Source organism: Porites lutea, chromosome 2, assembly GCF_958299795.1.
Source record: "Porites lutea chromosome 2, jaPorLute2.1, whole genome shotgun sequence".
Classification (NCBI taxonomy): domain Eukaryota; kingdom Metazoa; phylum Cnidaria; class Anthozoa; order Scleractinia; family Poritidae; genus Porites; species Porites lutea.
The window spans coordinates 857299-871861 of NC_133202.1; the positions used below are offsets into that span (position 1 = coordinate 857299).

At 39.5% G+C, this 14563-nt stretch overlaps 1 protein-coding gene across 2 annotated transcripts; it reads left to right on the forward strand.

Annotated features, from left to right (window-relative positions):
* Positions 1 to 9752: 9752 nt before the first annotated feature.
* On the forward strand, positions 9753 to 11893 carry LOC140927325 (tubulin polymerization-promoting protein family member 2-like). 2 transcript variants are annotated; one of them, XM_073376953.1, is made up of 4 exons: positions 9753 to 9844; positions 10076 to 10286; positions 10380 to 10524; positions 11510 to 11893. In XM_073376953.1, the coding sequence occupies exons 2-4, from the start codon at positions 10102 to 10104 to the stop codon at positions 11696 to 11698; spliced, it is 519 nt and encodes a 172-aa protein (XP_073233054.1). In that variant the 5' UTR covers positions 9753 to 9844; positions 10076 to 10101; the 3' UTR covers positions 11699 to 11893. The 2 variants fall into 2 exon arrangements, with proteins under 2 accessions (XP_073233054.1, XP_073233053.1); XM_073376952.1 differs by lacking the exon at positions 9753 to 9844 and having other exon boundaries at positions 9965 to 10286.
* Positions 11894 to 14563: the final 2670 nt, after the last annotated feature.

Sequence of the window (14563 nt, forward strand, 5' to 3'; positions counted from 1 at the left end):
TGTGCCCATCCTTTGATGAACTGAATTGAATGCAAGTTTCAGATGTTAACCATCAACTTTGTTTCAACTTATTGGTAGAGGACAAGTTAATTATAGTGAGTAAAAAAGGTTATTTTCTATATTTTGTAGTTCTGGGCCCAGTTGTTGGAAGGCCGATTAACGCTTAACCCGGGGTTAAATTTAACCCGGGTTTCTTATTCTGGCGTTCAAAAGCATTTTCTGGGGTAATTTTCTCTGTTATTTTTAGAGCTTCCAATCATCAACTTGTAGACAAAAAGAATTAAAACTGAAATGCTTTTTAAGCTTTCAAATCTGAATTCAAATCTCGCACTAACCCTGAGTTATCTTAACCCAGCTTTGAACAACTCGGCCCTGTGTGATTCACCGTTTTATACACAAACTGTTAGATTGATGCCGTATTTCAAATTGTAGAAAATGTTGTTGAGTTGTGGGTGTAATTTTAAACCAAATATTGTTATGAAAGGCAAATGCATACACTTAACTTGAAGACAAATTATATTCCATTAATGTGTTTTTTTACATTTTGTAAAATTACACTACATAAAAAGGCTGCCGAAACTGGCAAAGACGGCACACTTTTGTATTTAATCTTACATTTTGAGTGTGGTATGGCCATTCCCACGTTCCTTTGGGGTCAAGTGAATTACCCGAAAGCAGACCTTTGGCTGCAAAAAGAGTTTGTGGGTTGTAACTTGCCAGTCCCCATAACCGTAAGACGTACAGTGGCAGATGCAGTGAGAGGGTCGGGGCGGGGTCCGGACCCACCCCTATCAGGCCTGCGGTTGTTTTTTATTGCTTGTTTGACCCTGAAAGTTTTGTATCTATAGGATCGCATATCACGACTCAACTGGTTGATTTTTCATTGAAACGCGCGGTACCTTTTGGCACGAAATTCAGGCATATTTGAAAAATATGTAATTTTGGGAGGGTACTCTCAAATGATCTGTTCGTTTCAGGATTCCGAATCAAAGATTGGACTCCCTAATTAAAAAAAATTCTGGATCCGCCCCTGACGTAGAGCTTTGCATCTACTGCATCGAGCTAAAAAAAACGTAACCTTGCTTCAGAAAATACGAGGAACGTAAAGGCTGGTTTTCACTAGCCGACGACGGAGTCGGAGTTGTAATCACAAGCGTAGAGCTTATGATGTAATGAAAACATCGTTCTGATTCCGCTTACGACTCCGCCGCTTACAATCCGCTTATGATCCAGTAAAAAACAGATTGTCAGAGTCGGAAGCAGAAGCGGATAAACTAAACCAATCACAAAGCGTGGGAACGTGCATTGTGATTGTTTTAGCCTTCCGCTTCTGCTTCCGACTCCGACAATCTGGTTTTCACTAAAACATAAGCGGAATGTAGGCGACGGGAGTCGTTAGCGGGCTCGGAAGAAAAAGGGAAACTGCGGATTTCATCGCGCTTGTGACTGCGCGTACGATTCTGTTTTTGATTTTCACCAGGTCACAAGCGCTCTTACAACTCCGACTCTGACTCCGAACTCCGTCGCTAGTGAAATCCAGCCTTTATTGAACACTTAAACGGACAACACGCGACGTTTTCCGCTTCGTAAAGGCTGGTTTTCACTAGCGACGGAGTCGGAATCGTAAGAGCGCTTATGACCAGTGAAAATCAAAAAGTGGGAGTCGTAAGCGGAGTCAAAAGCGCAACGGAATCGGAGTCAGAAGAATGAGAACGTTTCCATTTCTTCCGACTCCGCTTACGTTCCGCTTATGATCTAGTGAAAACCAGATTGTCGGAAGCAGAAGCGGAGGGATAAGCCAATCACAATGCACGGTCCCACGCTTTGAGATTGGTTTTGTTCTTCTGCTTCTGCTTGCGACTCCGACAATCTGGTTTTCACTAGATCATAAGCGGAACGTAAGCGACGGAGAAAGAAAGCGGAATCGGAACGCTGCTTTCACTAGATCATAAGCTTTACGCTTCTGATTACGTCTCCGACTTAGACTTCGTCGCTAGTGAAAACACGGTATCTCGTTCAGTTTGCCCTTAGAGGAGAAAGTAAAATATATTTCGGAAAATGAAACTGTTTCCTTTTGAGGGGCAACTTCTAAAGGTCCAACATTTTTGCAATGTCACATTGAAGACATCTCCCTCCCAAACTTTATTTTTTAATCAATGAGTATTCCGTTCAACAACGATAAGGGCGAGGCTAAGGAAATGTCTGACTGCTACTCCCGGAAACAGAGGATGATGCACTGGATAGTGAAACAAAATGTGATTTTGACCATATTGACAGTGCATTGTTCAGGTATTCGGGATGTTATTTCTTGTCCTTAGATCCCATGTCCTAATGCACACTTATGTGTAGAAAGGAACCAGCAACGGCGTCAATAGAAAATCTGGAAAAATTCGCCGAGGGTAAGAGGGTAATTTGAAGAAAATGACGAATAATTCAAAAATGGCGAATGCCAAAGGTTTAATTAGTGAAAATTCTAAAGAGATGGGGGTTTAAAGGGGCCCCTTGAAAAGTGGCGATTTTGACAAAAATGGCGATATGGTTGGCAAAATTTCTATTGAGATGTTGACAGGGCTCTCTTGAAAAGTGGGGATTCGACGAAAATGGCGAACTTGCATACAACGATTCAAAAATGGCAAAGGTGACGACAAATCACCTAAGGGTTGGCGAAAATTCAAACTTGACTCAAAAGAGATGTCGTTGTTGCGTACGTTTCTGGATATCTGATCTCCAAATGGTGAGGGGAAGGTCCAGCCATTCAATACGCAAGCTGCCGTCAGCTGGTGCCCCGGGTGAAGATGTAGAATTTTGGGGTTGACGTGAAATTAGTATGTTTCCCCTACTTTTCATGAAATATGGGCCACTACGCATTTCTTGCGAAATAGTTTGGGACTTCGATGATGAGCTGCCGTGAAATCGCTATGTTTCCTCTAGTTTGCAAAAAATACTTTATGATAATGCATATAATGCATCCCATTTTATACGAAATGCGAAATAGTCCGCTGCGCTGGAATGAACTGCTGTGAAATAAGGATTTTCACTAATTCCCATGGATTTTCCCCCTCCACGCGCGCCCCTCGCGCTCCCGCGCCCGAATTTCCCCTTTCCCATTTAACACCTACCCTCAGACTTTGTACATGAGATATGACCAGAAATGCACGCATTGGCGAAAATGGCAGAAATGGCGATTGATCGCCAAAATCGCCAAACCGTAAGCAAAAAAGGGTTTGTAATCGGCTCCGAATTCAAAAAGGGGTTTGGGGGCTAGTTGAAATGAGTTGTGGGCTAGTACTTAATTGCTAGCTACAGCTTGCCTGCAAGAATGGCAGGCTGTAAAACTGACTTTCTTTGCACCCTAAGGGACGTCTTTAGTTATATAATTTGAAGGGGCCACTTTTTGTATCCAATTTGAATATTTGCCAAATTCTGGATATCACAAGCCCTCTGGCGATTTTCGTCCAAATCGCCAATTTCGCCAAAATCGCCAGTCTCCAAGGGGCCACTTTTGGCATCCAACTCAAACCGTCAGAGGCTGACGATTTTTCGCCATTTTGCCATTTTCGCCATTGTATCCATTTCTGGACATGAATGGAGGCGTACATGGAATATTTTGACAAATACGCGGTTCTTAGATCCCATTGAAAATGTGTGGTGTTCCACTACTTTTCCTGGAACGGATCCGGTTTAATATGCGGAGTTTTGGGGTTGCAGTGAAATTACTGTGTTTTCACTATTGACACTATTCTATCATGAAATATTGGGCCACGACGCACTCTTGTTCTTAGATCCCATTTTCGTCGGACTGGGAAATAGTCCATCACTCAAATGAATTGCTGTGAAATCAGCGTTTTTCTTAAAACATGAAAGAAACATTATATGGAAATTACGCATTTCTGGCCTGCAGATCCCATTTTGTGATGCATGGGGAAAACCCCTGCTCTTGAACGGATTGCGGTGAAATGAGTGTTTCCTACTATTTTTCATTGAATATCCGGGTAAATATGCGGAATTTTCGTCGGCCTTCAATTTGGAGTGTGGGCCACTACGGAGTTTTATAGTCCTGGGGTGCTTACCATTTGACAGAAAATGTCGGAAATTCCGGATGGAAGGTAAATGGTGAGGTCACTTTTCGGAAATTCAAACCGAAAATTAAGGAGTACGTTTTGAGGTAGTCCCTTCATTCCGGTTGGTACGAACCAAACGGAATGTTGCTTACCATTAACCAATTTCTTGTTCCTTCTCGGTTCCAGACACACGCTACACAAATTTGCCCTTTTTTTGAATTCAAACCCTAACGGATGTGGCATTTCTACGGTAAACTGGTAAATCGCTTACCATTATGCTTTCGACACCCCAACCGGATTTTTCTGTCAAATGGTAAGCACCCCAGGACTTTAATAAATTGCTTCGAAATAAGTAGTGTATGTCACTCTGATCAATATTATTATAGTTTTCAGAAAATATGGTGCCAAAAACGCTTTTTTCATCCTAATTTCTTAGTATTCAATAAATGCGAAATATATTCCAGCACTTGAATGAAGTGTTTGTTGCTGTGAAATTATTGTATTTTATGTGAGTGAAACATATTCCGTTACTTCGATGAAGTGAGGTAAAATCAGGGCCTTTCCTCTAGTTTCCATGAAATATAGGGCTAAATTTGCATCTTTCGGTCCTTGGATCCCATCTTCTAATAATCGCGAAATAGTTTGGTACTTTGATGAGCTGCTGTGAAATCAGATGTTTCCCCTAGAATTTTTGGAATATTATGGCCAATACGCATTTCGAATTCTGGCCCTGAGAATGGCTGAGATCTTCCAGTTTTTTTTTTAAAAAGCGATATTGTCCGGCAGTTCCATAATATTAAAATTCCTCTAGTCTAGTGGGGTTTATTTAACTCCTTACAGTGGAGGTTTTTTTTTTTTGAGGGGAGGCGGGGGGGGGGGGGGGGGGGGGCGGTGGGGGGGGAGTTTTTTTTACTCCAAAAAGGAGTTTAAAGAACTCTTTTTCAGGAGTAAAAATCACCCAGATATTGACGAGTTGGAATAACCCCCAAAAAGGAGTTATCCTGTACCTAAAATTGTTACTCCACTTGAACAGAGCTGAGAGTTAAAGAAGCTCCAATAAGAGTAAAAACAACTCATGTAAGGAGTAAAATAACCCCATTTTCGGAGTTATTTTAACTCCAGACTGGGAGTTAAAACCGGAAATCTTTTTTAGGAGTTAAAGTAACCCCATAAAAGGGGTTATCCTGTACCTAACAAATTACCTAAAATTTACTGTGTGAGTTGCTGTGAACTGAAGTGTATTTCCACCAGTTTGCATGAAATATGGGCCAAATAGACATTTTTGACTCCTAGATCCCATCTCTTTAACGAATGCGACGAACTGCCGTGAAAGCATTGTGTTTCAAAAAGGCAGTTTTGTTCCCTGCTTGGATCCCACTTTCTAATAATTTGGAAATGTGCAGTGGGCACTTCGATGAGTTAATGTATAAATCAGTGTGTGTTTTCAACTAAAACCCGCGCGACTATAAAGAACCTGAGTTTTAAGAACCTGTTAGGCTAAAATTTGAAAGAAGTTCTTATTAATTCGTTAAAGTCTATTTGCTCTTGGGCAAATACTGAAGATAAGTCAACATTGAGGAAATGTTGGGGAGACTTAGGTGCCAAGAGTGTAAAACTGTTAGAACTGAGTGTAATTAGACAAGTCAGCAATTCAGTTCTTCTTTTTAGTATAACATAACAACATAACATTACAACTTTATTTAAGTGTCGATGACTTTAGCTTATAAAAGCTAATTGGGGACACTGAAAAAATAGGAAAAAAAATTATAAAAAGAGTTGATACTTAATATCATAAGGTGAATTTATAATTCGCTAAAATCTAAAGTTTATAAAAGGTAAAAATTAAAAGATTACGGAGTTATCCCCACTAAAATATAAAGAAAAATGCTAATCTGGTACGCAAATTTCAAATGAAGAATCTGTTAAAGCTAACTCAGTGAGAAACTGCAGGATCTTACTTGTGGGTTTTATTGTATTTGTCATGGAATATTGGGGCAACTACGTATTGCTGGCCTTTAGACCCGTTTACTACGAGGAATAGTCCAGCATCTCGATGCGCTCAGAGAAATCAGTGTATTTTCACCAACTGCCATCAAATACAGCTGTCAAATAGTGGTGTTTCGTGCACGTTATGTGAAGTATTCCATATTTCTCTAGGAGCAGGGATAACAAGCTGAAGGGGATGTCAAAAATTTTTTTTATTTTTTCACTTGTGTGAAAGTTTAATGCTCAGTACTCAAGGTCAGTTAACTCATCTCTGCAGTTAATTAATACGCTCCCTGCATTTGCGACAATAAAATAAAGAGGGCCGACGGTGCAGCTTAACTAAGGGATCAACTCTTAACTGCGGCTACTGCGCCTTCAGAAAAACATATTTTGCTAAAAACATTTTTATTTTACGATTCAAATCACATTGATCTTAACATCCTGAAATATACTTCATTTTAGGCAAACAGTAATCAAGTCTCTCTCTTGAATTTGCCCACCCTTAAAATTACCAGTCCATCCCATCATGTATGTCATTGGCCCAGATGATTTCGGATGATTGCGCATTTAGAATTAAGACCAGATTTTCATTTTAAACGTTTCTATCATACGATTCCGATCTTTTTGGTCTTATTAATATTGAAATAAAGTTCCTTTCGTTATTTCTCGAATTTCCCCGCCCTAAAAATGACGTGACCCTGGATGAATTCTTGAATTCGCCATTTTCTCATAGACCGTAATGAACCTTGTTTAAGGCCCAAAATTTTGCACAACCATTGTTTCCAATCTCTCCTGGGTATTACAGTCGTCCCAAGATAAATTTAAGACAATGGTTATGCAACATTTTTAAGGGGTAAACAAGTCGCATTAAGGTCTATGAGAAAATGGCGCATTCAAGAATTCTTTACTTTGCGCCTTCATAAGATCAGTTTTTCTGTTTAAACGCTCCTATTATACGATTCGCAACAGTTTCATATTAATATCATAGAAATACACTTCATTTGCGGGGAACTGTAATAAAATTTCTTTCTCGAATTTGCCCGCCCTAAAAACGCCCGTGAATCGGCATCCTATAGGATGTCACACACGCTACACTTGCCATTCAAGAATTCTTTACTTTGCGCCTTCGGAAGACCAGTTTTTTGCTTAAAACGCTTCTATTACACGATTCGGGACAGTTTGATGTGAATATCATCGAAATACACTTCATTTGGGGGGAACTGTAATAAAATTTCTTTCTCGAATTTGCCCGCCTTAAAAACGCCCGTGAATTCGCATCCTATAGGATATTGTCACACACGCTACTCTTGCCATTCAGAAATTCTTTACTTTGGGCTCTTGGAAGACCAGATTTTTACTTAAAACGCTTCTATTACACGATTCGGAACAGTTTGACGTGAATATCATCGGAATACACTTCATTTTGGGGGAACTGTAATAAAATGTCTTTCTCGAATTTGCCCGCCTTAAAAACGCCCGTGAATCGGCATCCTATAGGATGTCACACGCGCTGCACTAGCTATTCCAAAATTCTTTACTTTGCGCCTTCGGAAGACCAGATTTTTGCTTAAAACGCTTCTATTACACGATTCGGGACAGTTTGATGTGAATTTCATCGAAATACACTTCATTTGGGGGGAACTGTAATAAAATTTCTTTCTCGAATTTGCCCGCCTTAAAAGCGCCCGTGAATCGGCATCCTCACACGCGCTGCACTCGCCATTCCAAAATTCTTTACTTTGCGCCTTCGGAAGACCAGATTTTTGCTTAAAACGCTTCTATTACACGATTCGGGACAGTTTGATGCGAATATCATTGAAATACACTTCATTTGGGGGGAACTGTAATAAAATTTCTTTCTCGAAATTGCCCGCCTTAAAAACGCCCGTGAATCGGCATCCTATAGGATGTCACACGCGCTGCACTCGCCATTCCAAAATTCTTTACTTTGCGCCTTCGGATGACCAGACTTTTGCTTAAAACGCTTCTATTACACGATTCGGGACAGTTTGATGTGAATATCATCGAAATACACTTCATTTGGGGGGAACTGTAATAAAACTTCTCTCTCGAATTTGCCCGCCTTAAAAACGCCCGTGAATCCGCATCCTATAGGATGTCACATACGCTACACTTGCCATTCCGAAATTCTTTACTTTGGGCCCTTGGAAGACCAGATTTTTGCTTTAAAAGTTTCTATTACACGATCCGAAACAGTTTGATGTGAACATCATAGAAATACACTTCATTTGGGGGGAACTGTAATAAAATTTCTTTCTCGAAATTGCCCGCCTTAAAAACGCCCGTGAATCGGCATCCTATAGGATGTCACACGCGCTGCACTCGCCATTCCAAAATTCTTTACTTTGCGCCTTCGGAAGACCAGATTTTTGCTTAAAACGCTTCTATTACACGATTCGGGACAGTTTGATGTGAATTTCATCGAAATACACTTCATTTGGGGAGAACTGTAATAAAATTTCTTTCTCGAATTTGCCCGCCTTAAAAACGCCCGTGAATCGGCATCCTATAGGATGTCACATACGCTACACTTGCCATTCAGAAATTCTTTACTTTGGGCCCTTGGAAGACCAGATTTTTGCTTTAAAAGTTTCTATTACACGATCCGAAACAGTTTGATGTGAATATCATAGAAATACACTTAATTTGGGGGAACTGTAACAAAATTTCTTTCTCGAATTTGCCCTCCTTAAAAACGCCCGTGAATCGGCATCCTATAGGATGTCATACACGCTACACTTGCCATTCCGAAATTCTTTACTTTGGGCCCTTGGAAGACCAGATTTTTGCTTTAAAAGTTTCTATTACACGATCCGGAACAGTTTGATGTGAACATCATAGAAATACACTTAATTTGGGGGAACTGTAATAAAATTTCTTTCTCGAATTTGCCCTCCTTAAAAACGCCCGTGAATCGGCATCCTATAGCCTAGGACGTCACACACGCTGCACTCGCCATTCCAAAATTCTTTACTTTGGGCTTTTGGAAGACCAGATTTTTGCTTAAAACGTGTCTATTACACGATTCGGAACAGTTTGATGTGAATATCATAGAAATACACTTCATCTGGGGGAACTGTAATAAAATGTCTTTCTCGAATTTGCCCGTCTCAAAAACGCCCGTCGTATCAGCATCCTATTAGACGTGAGCCAGACCGCACTCCCGAAACCCAGAATATTTTATTTTCCGCGTTGAGAACTACAATTGTTTACTAAAGACGTTTTATCTCAAATCACGGATGGATTTTAACCTAACACAATGAAATAAAACTTCACTTTGAGCAACTTAACTTCGCCCTATTCGTTACTCGTCTTCGGGTTATGCGGAATTAGCTGGAATTGTTTGAAAATTTGCGGTTTATATATCAAATAGACGTTAATATTTTAGTCTTTCCATTTTCCACTGTATCAAAGAGGCGGAATTATTTTTATTTTATCTAAAATATCACGATTACTTGCACAGATGGTTGTGTAGCCTGTGGACCGCCATATTGCCCGTACTATAGTACGTAATTCAGCGGGTGATGCCCGCGTAATTTGGTGCATTTTCAGCGGGTATCACCCATAGGGGTTGCGTGAATCGGGTGAGGTCATCTGCTTGGCGGGCACCAGATTATGTACCGTGTTTTTTTAAAATATTTTTCATTCATTCATTTTGCTTCATTTTATTTTGTTATGCTGCGGGGGCGGGGTCTGGCCCGTGCGTGACATATTTACGCTGAGCTTGTTGAAAATATTTCCGTGACTTTTATTACCTCAATTTTAAAGTTGAAAAGGTAAAATATGTACAATGTAGACCCTTCCAAATAATATTAGACAGTATATTCTGTTGTTTAACTCTGTAACTATGGTACCGATGCAATTTTGTGCGTGAGCCAATTGCCATTCTTTTCCTTTGTCTTAACATGACGCGTGAGCGCGACGCGAATACATATAATCCAGGTGCATTCTGCACTAGCTAAATCCTGCTGAATTTTTCACAAGAGTTCATCGTTTATTTTTGCAAGTTTTCAGCAGCAAATCAACCTATAAAATGTCTGACGGTGACCTTAAAACTGTATTTAATTCTTTCTGTGCTTTTGGTGCGGGAAGCAAGGACGCTCAGGCTACGATGGACAACGCGAAATTTGGCAAACTTTTTCGTGATCTAAAGCTGTACGACAAGAAATTCACAAGCACTGACACGGACATCATCTTTAACAGACCTGAAGTCAAGAGGTATTAAAGAGATTCTGGTCTTTCCCTTTATATTTTAGTGGATATTGTTTAAATTTAATGTACAGCTGATGTTTCCGTTTCTCACGGTTGCAGCAAAACTGAAAGAAAGATAAATTTTAGTCAGTTCAAAAAAGCCTTAGAATTGTGTGCAGAGAAAAAGTACGGGAGCAAAGACGATCTCGGAAAGCTCATCGAGAAAATTTGTGCTGGTAAAGGTCCCGCCACAAGTGGAGCAACGGTGAGTTGTTTAAATGTGACCTGCTGGGTCTTTTGTATGTGTAAAAAGTTTATGTTTGTGACCGTATGTGCATGTAATTAATTGTCTGATGTTGTCATGCATCTTGTCACGATAAATGCATGGAATTGAAAACAAAAAAATTGCCATCAACTGTGTTACGGTTGAAAAAAAAAACCTCCCTTAATTCAAACTATTCTACTTGGCACGTTAGGGTAGGGTATTCAAAATTATAAGAATATTCTAGCTGTATATTAATTATACATGTAAATTGCACTCTATAATTAACCCAAATTCCTGGGTAGCTTATATACTCTCAGTTTTTACGGATGGGTAGGTAAAAATTTACTTTTTTTAATAAGACATAGTAAATTGGAAAGATTGAAAGATTCAGTATAGCTTTCCAAGTTCTACATAATTATTTGAGATAAACATTGAAACTATAAATAACATAAAGTATCATCTGTTCTTTGTTTACTTTCTTTGTCAGTAATTACAAATTGCAAATAGGGCCTCACAATTCTGTTAAAATTCAAAGGGCAATTTTGAAAGGGTTTTGAATTCATGTATGTTTTGTTATTGCTGAAAATCACCAAGACTTTATTTTAATTAGCACATGTACCCAAGAGGGGGAGGGGGTGGGTATTCCAGATTTCAAGTGACTCGGGTGACCAAAGGATTTTTTTGGGGTAGAAAAATTTGAGATGGTATGATGAAGAAACAAACACCAGCAATCAATTTCTATATTTTTTGTTGTATCATTTAATGCCTTCTGGAAATAATTTTTTAAGGTTCGTCATGGAATTTTTTTGGTATTAACTTTTTGTCCAGGGATTTTTGTTCAGGTTTTGTTGGAAGCCCTAGGTATTTGTTTTGGTTTCGATTTTTGCCCCTATTTGATCATCCCTGTCACCTGAATTCCGGAGTACCCCCCTCTGGTATAAAAGGTACTATATTAAAAATCATTTTATTTATTAAACCATGACAGAAAGCTGTCAAGGCTGGTGGAGTAGATCGCCTGACTGATACTTCGAAATATACTGGTTCTCACAAGGAACGTTTTGATGAGAGTGGAAAAGGCAAAGGCATTGAAGGGCGTGTTGACCGTGATGACAAAGCTGCTGAAGGTTATGTAGGAGGATACAAGGGAAAGGACACTTATGATAAAACACACTAACTTATTGTTAACATGCCTAATACTGGGGGACTATTGAGTATGTACTATGCAAAAGGGAAGTAGAAGCTGATAGAATTGTCCAATCAGGGCTGTCACTAAGGGCCAAGAGCGGGCAATTTTCTCTGGCTACCTTGAACATGGCTGCTGGCTACTCTCACGTTTATTAATGAGTTTTCTTGGTGTTCAATTCCTACCTACTACAGGGGCATAGCTAGAGGGGGGGTCCTGGGGTGCCCGTGACCCCCCCCTTGGTAGGCCTTCTCTTGAGCAAACAACCTACAATATTCACGTGGCAAAATGCCATGACAATGTCTTGGCCGTAAAAGCCATTGTTAAAAAGCCCACTTTTTTAAAGTTTGTTTTTTTGTAAAGTGTTTTCGTCAACGGCTCATTGTCTTTAGTTAATATGGGCCTTCATGCCACGATAATACGACTGAGCCCGCTGATACACGAGGGAGAGCAGCGGTATAAACCATATATAGTCCCTGGATGGTGATCTGGTGAGTAGCCTCTGTGACCTCCCCTTTGAAAAATCCTGGCTATGCCCCTGTACTAATTGCTTATGCCAGGCAACTTGAAATCTAAGTGACAGCCCTGATCAAAATTCTAATTGAGACCAAACTTAACAAACTCTTGGCTTTATTTAATAACTGAAAACAATGTAATTACATCTAAAAGATATGATGCAGTGTCCTCTGTGTAACAATAGAGTATATCTGCGCAATTTACTGCAGAAGTCAAATAGTTTGTTAGCATTTAGCTTAACTTCACTGTGCACTAAAGTTTTTCTTTACCAGGGCTGTCATACATTCCTTCCTCTAGCCTATGTGTAGCTGCACCCTCCTCCCGACAAAAGAAAAATGGAGAGAGGGGTGGGAGGGTGTGGCTACACATTCAGCTGTAGGCTATCCGTCTTCATGCTGGGAAGGCAATGCATGGCAGTTCTAGAACACATCTGCCAGCAGTAACACAATCCGGAAATATACTTTACAAGGTTGAAATACGATTGTTTTCAAACACTCATAAACCATTCCTGCATTGTGCTCCGGAGAGCACAGTTAATGAAACAAGATTAAGGTTTGGGTGGACAAATCCATACAAATAACCCACTGTGTTTTGTCACTGCAAGCCTCGAGTTTGTGCCTTTAGTTCACATGAATGTGGGGACAGTCTGTTTAATACATGTGGGTACATCTTTCAAAGAGACCACACTGTAGTTGTGGGCATACTCAGCTGCTTTCCTTCCTTTTACATATTACACTTACCTACCCCCTCCCCCAGGTTGAGAGCACTCAGAGTGTAAACACAAGGCCAACTGAAGATGAATTTTCAACATTTGTCTATAAAACAGTGTGGCAAAGTTGAGTATAATATGAAAAAAAATATATAAGTAGACCATTGTGTGTCTTTTATGAACCATACATAACTCAGGTGATCTAATTAACTGATTTTTTTAGCTGTGTTAAAATGTAGTTGTGATCATCTTCTAAAGACAATAACAATAAAGCCTTTGAAATAACTTGATGTGTCAAACTTTTCACTGTTAGCTCTAGGTTTAAAAAATATAGAAGTTTAGTGAAGTTGAATAGTTTATTGATTGACTCAGTGATTTCCGTAGAAGTTACAAACATAAATTAAGCATACATGTACATGCACATATCTTCTGCTTGCATATAGTTGGCTAATCGTGGCAGCATGGGCACTAGGAAAACATTGAGAAATTTACTAAGAAGAGATTAAGGTACAGAAAAGGAAGATCAGATAGATCTATATAAATGACACAAGAAGATTGACTGAAGTATTACAAAATTAGAAACTAATATTTTAACAAAAAATCTTCATGTCATCTTGTTAAGTTTATTAGAGGTAGAGGTTCATATACCTGTTCACCTTTGAACCGCCCATAACAACTCATGTGGAGCCACATCCCTTGTACTGCTTGTGATGTCAACAGTGTCTGTTTTAATGGTCACCATTAAACAACTTTGACATCTAAGCAAAAAATTAATGAGCATGATTTAGTCAAACAGGCTGAAAAACAATTATTGCAAGATACCTACATAATTATTACATAACAAAAATAATGAAACTTTATTAAGGTGCTTCTTTAGACACCTTAATAAAGTTTCATCCTCATCATATTTTTCAACACCAACAGTTTCTTGAAAATTTAGCACAGCTTTCGGAACCCATCCACATTCCTTCATCAGTGATGATGTTTGCTGTTATTCGCAGCCTCGTTTTGAAAGAATGAGGCTGCAAAATTGTTTCATAAAGTAGGGGAAGGTTGTAGCCCTGATCACGGTTTATTTCCAGTTGCTGAGTATGAATGTTTATGGCCTCATGTATCTTGCATGAAAGCAGGGTGGTCTTCCTGGCCAATAATTTTTACACTAGCTCAGTTGATGGAGTGGCCTGCATGCTTAGTGTGTTCAGACACTGTAGACTTGAGATCGCAGGCTTGCACTGATTTCCCGTGTTCATTTAGCCTTAAGTACCTAGTTTCGTTGCTGTTTCACCAATGTCCTCAGCATCACAATCCTTACGTTTGATATTGTAGATGACCTGTATTTCTCCTCAATTATCATTTAGCATTGACAAGAAAATTCCAAGGAAAACCCTGTTCTACTACCCAAACTGCACTTCCTTCCATCAACCTTCCAAAAACGTTTCTGACTAAAAAGAAAGCTTAGCCAGTAAATACCCAGCGAAAAAAAGGCAGAATTATATAAAGGGAGGGTATGAAAAATGGAAATTCAAGGGGTCCAAATTTTGATCTCTGTGCATACCTGAACTTTGGAAGCTAATAAATAAATATTATTAGGCTTAGGAACAGACAGCACAACGTGCTCGATTTATAAACAT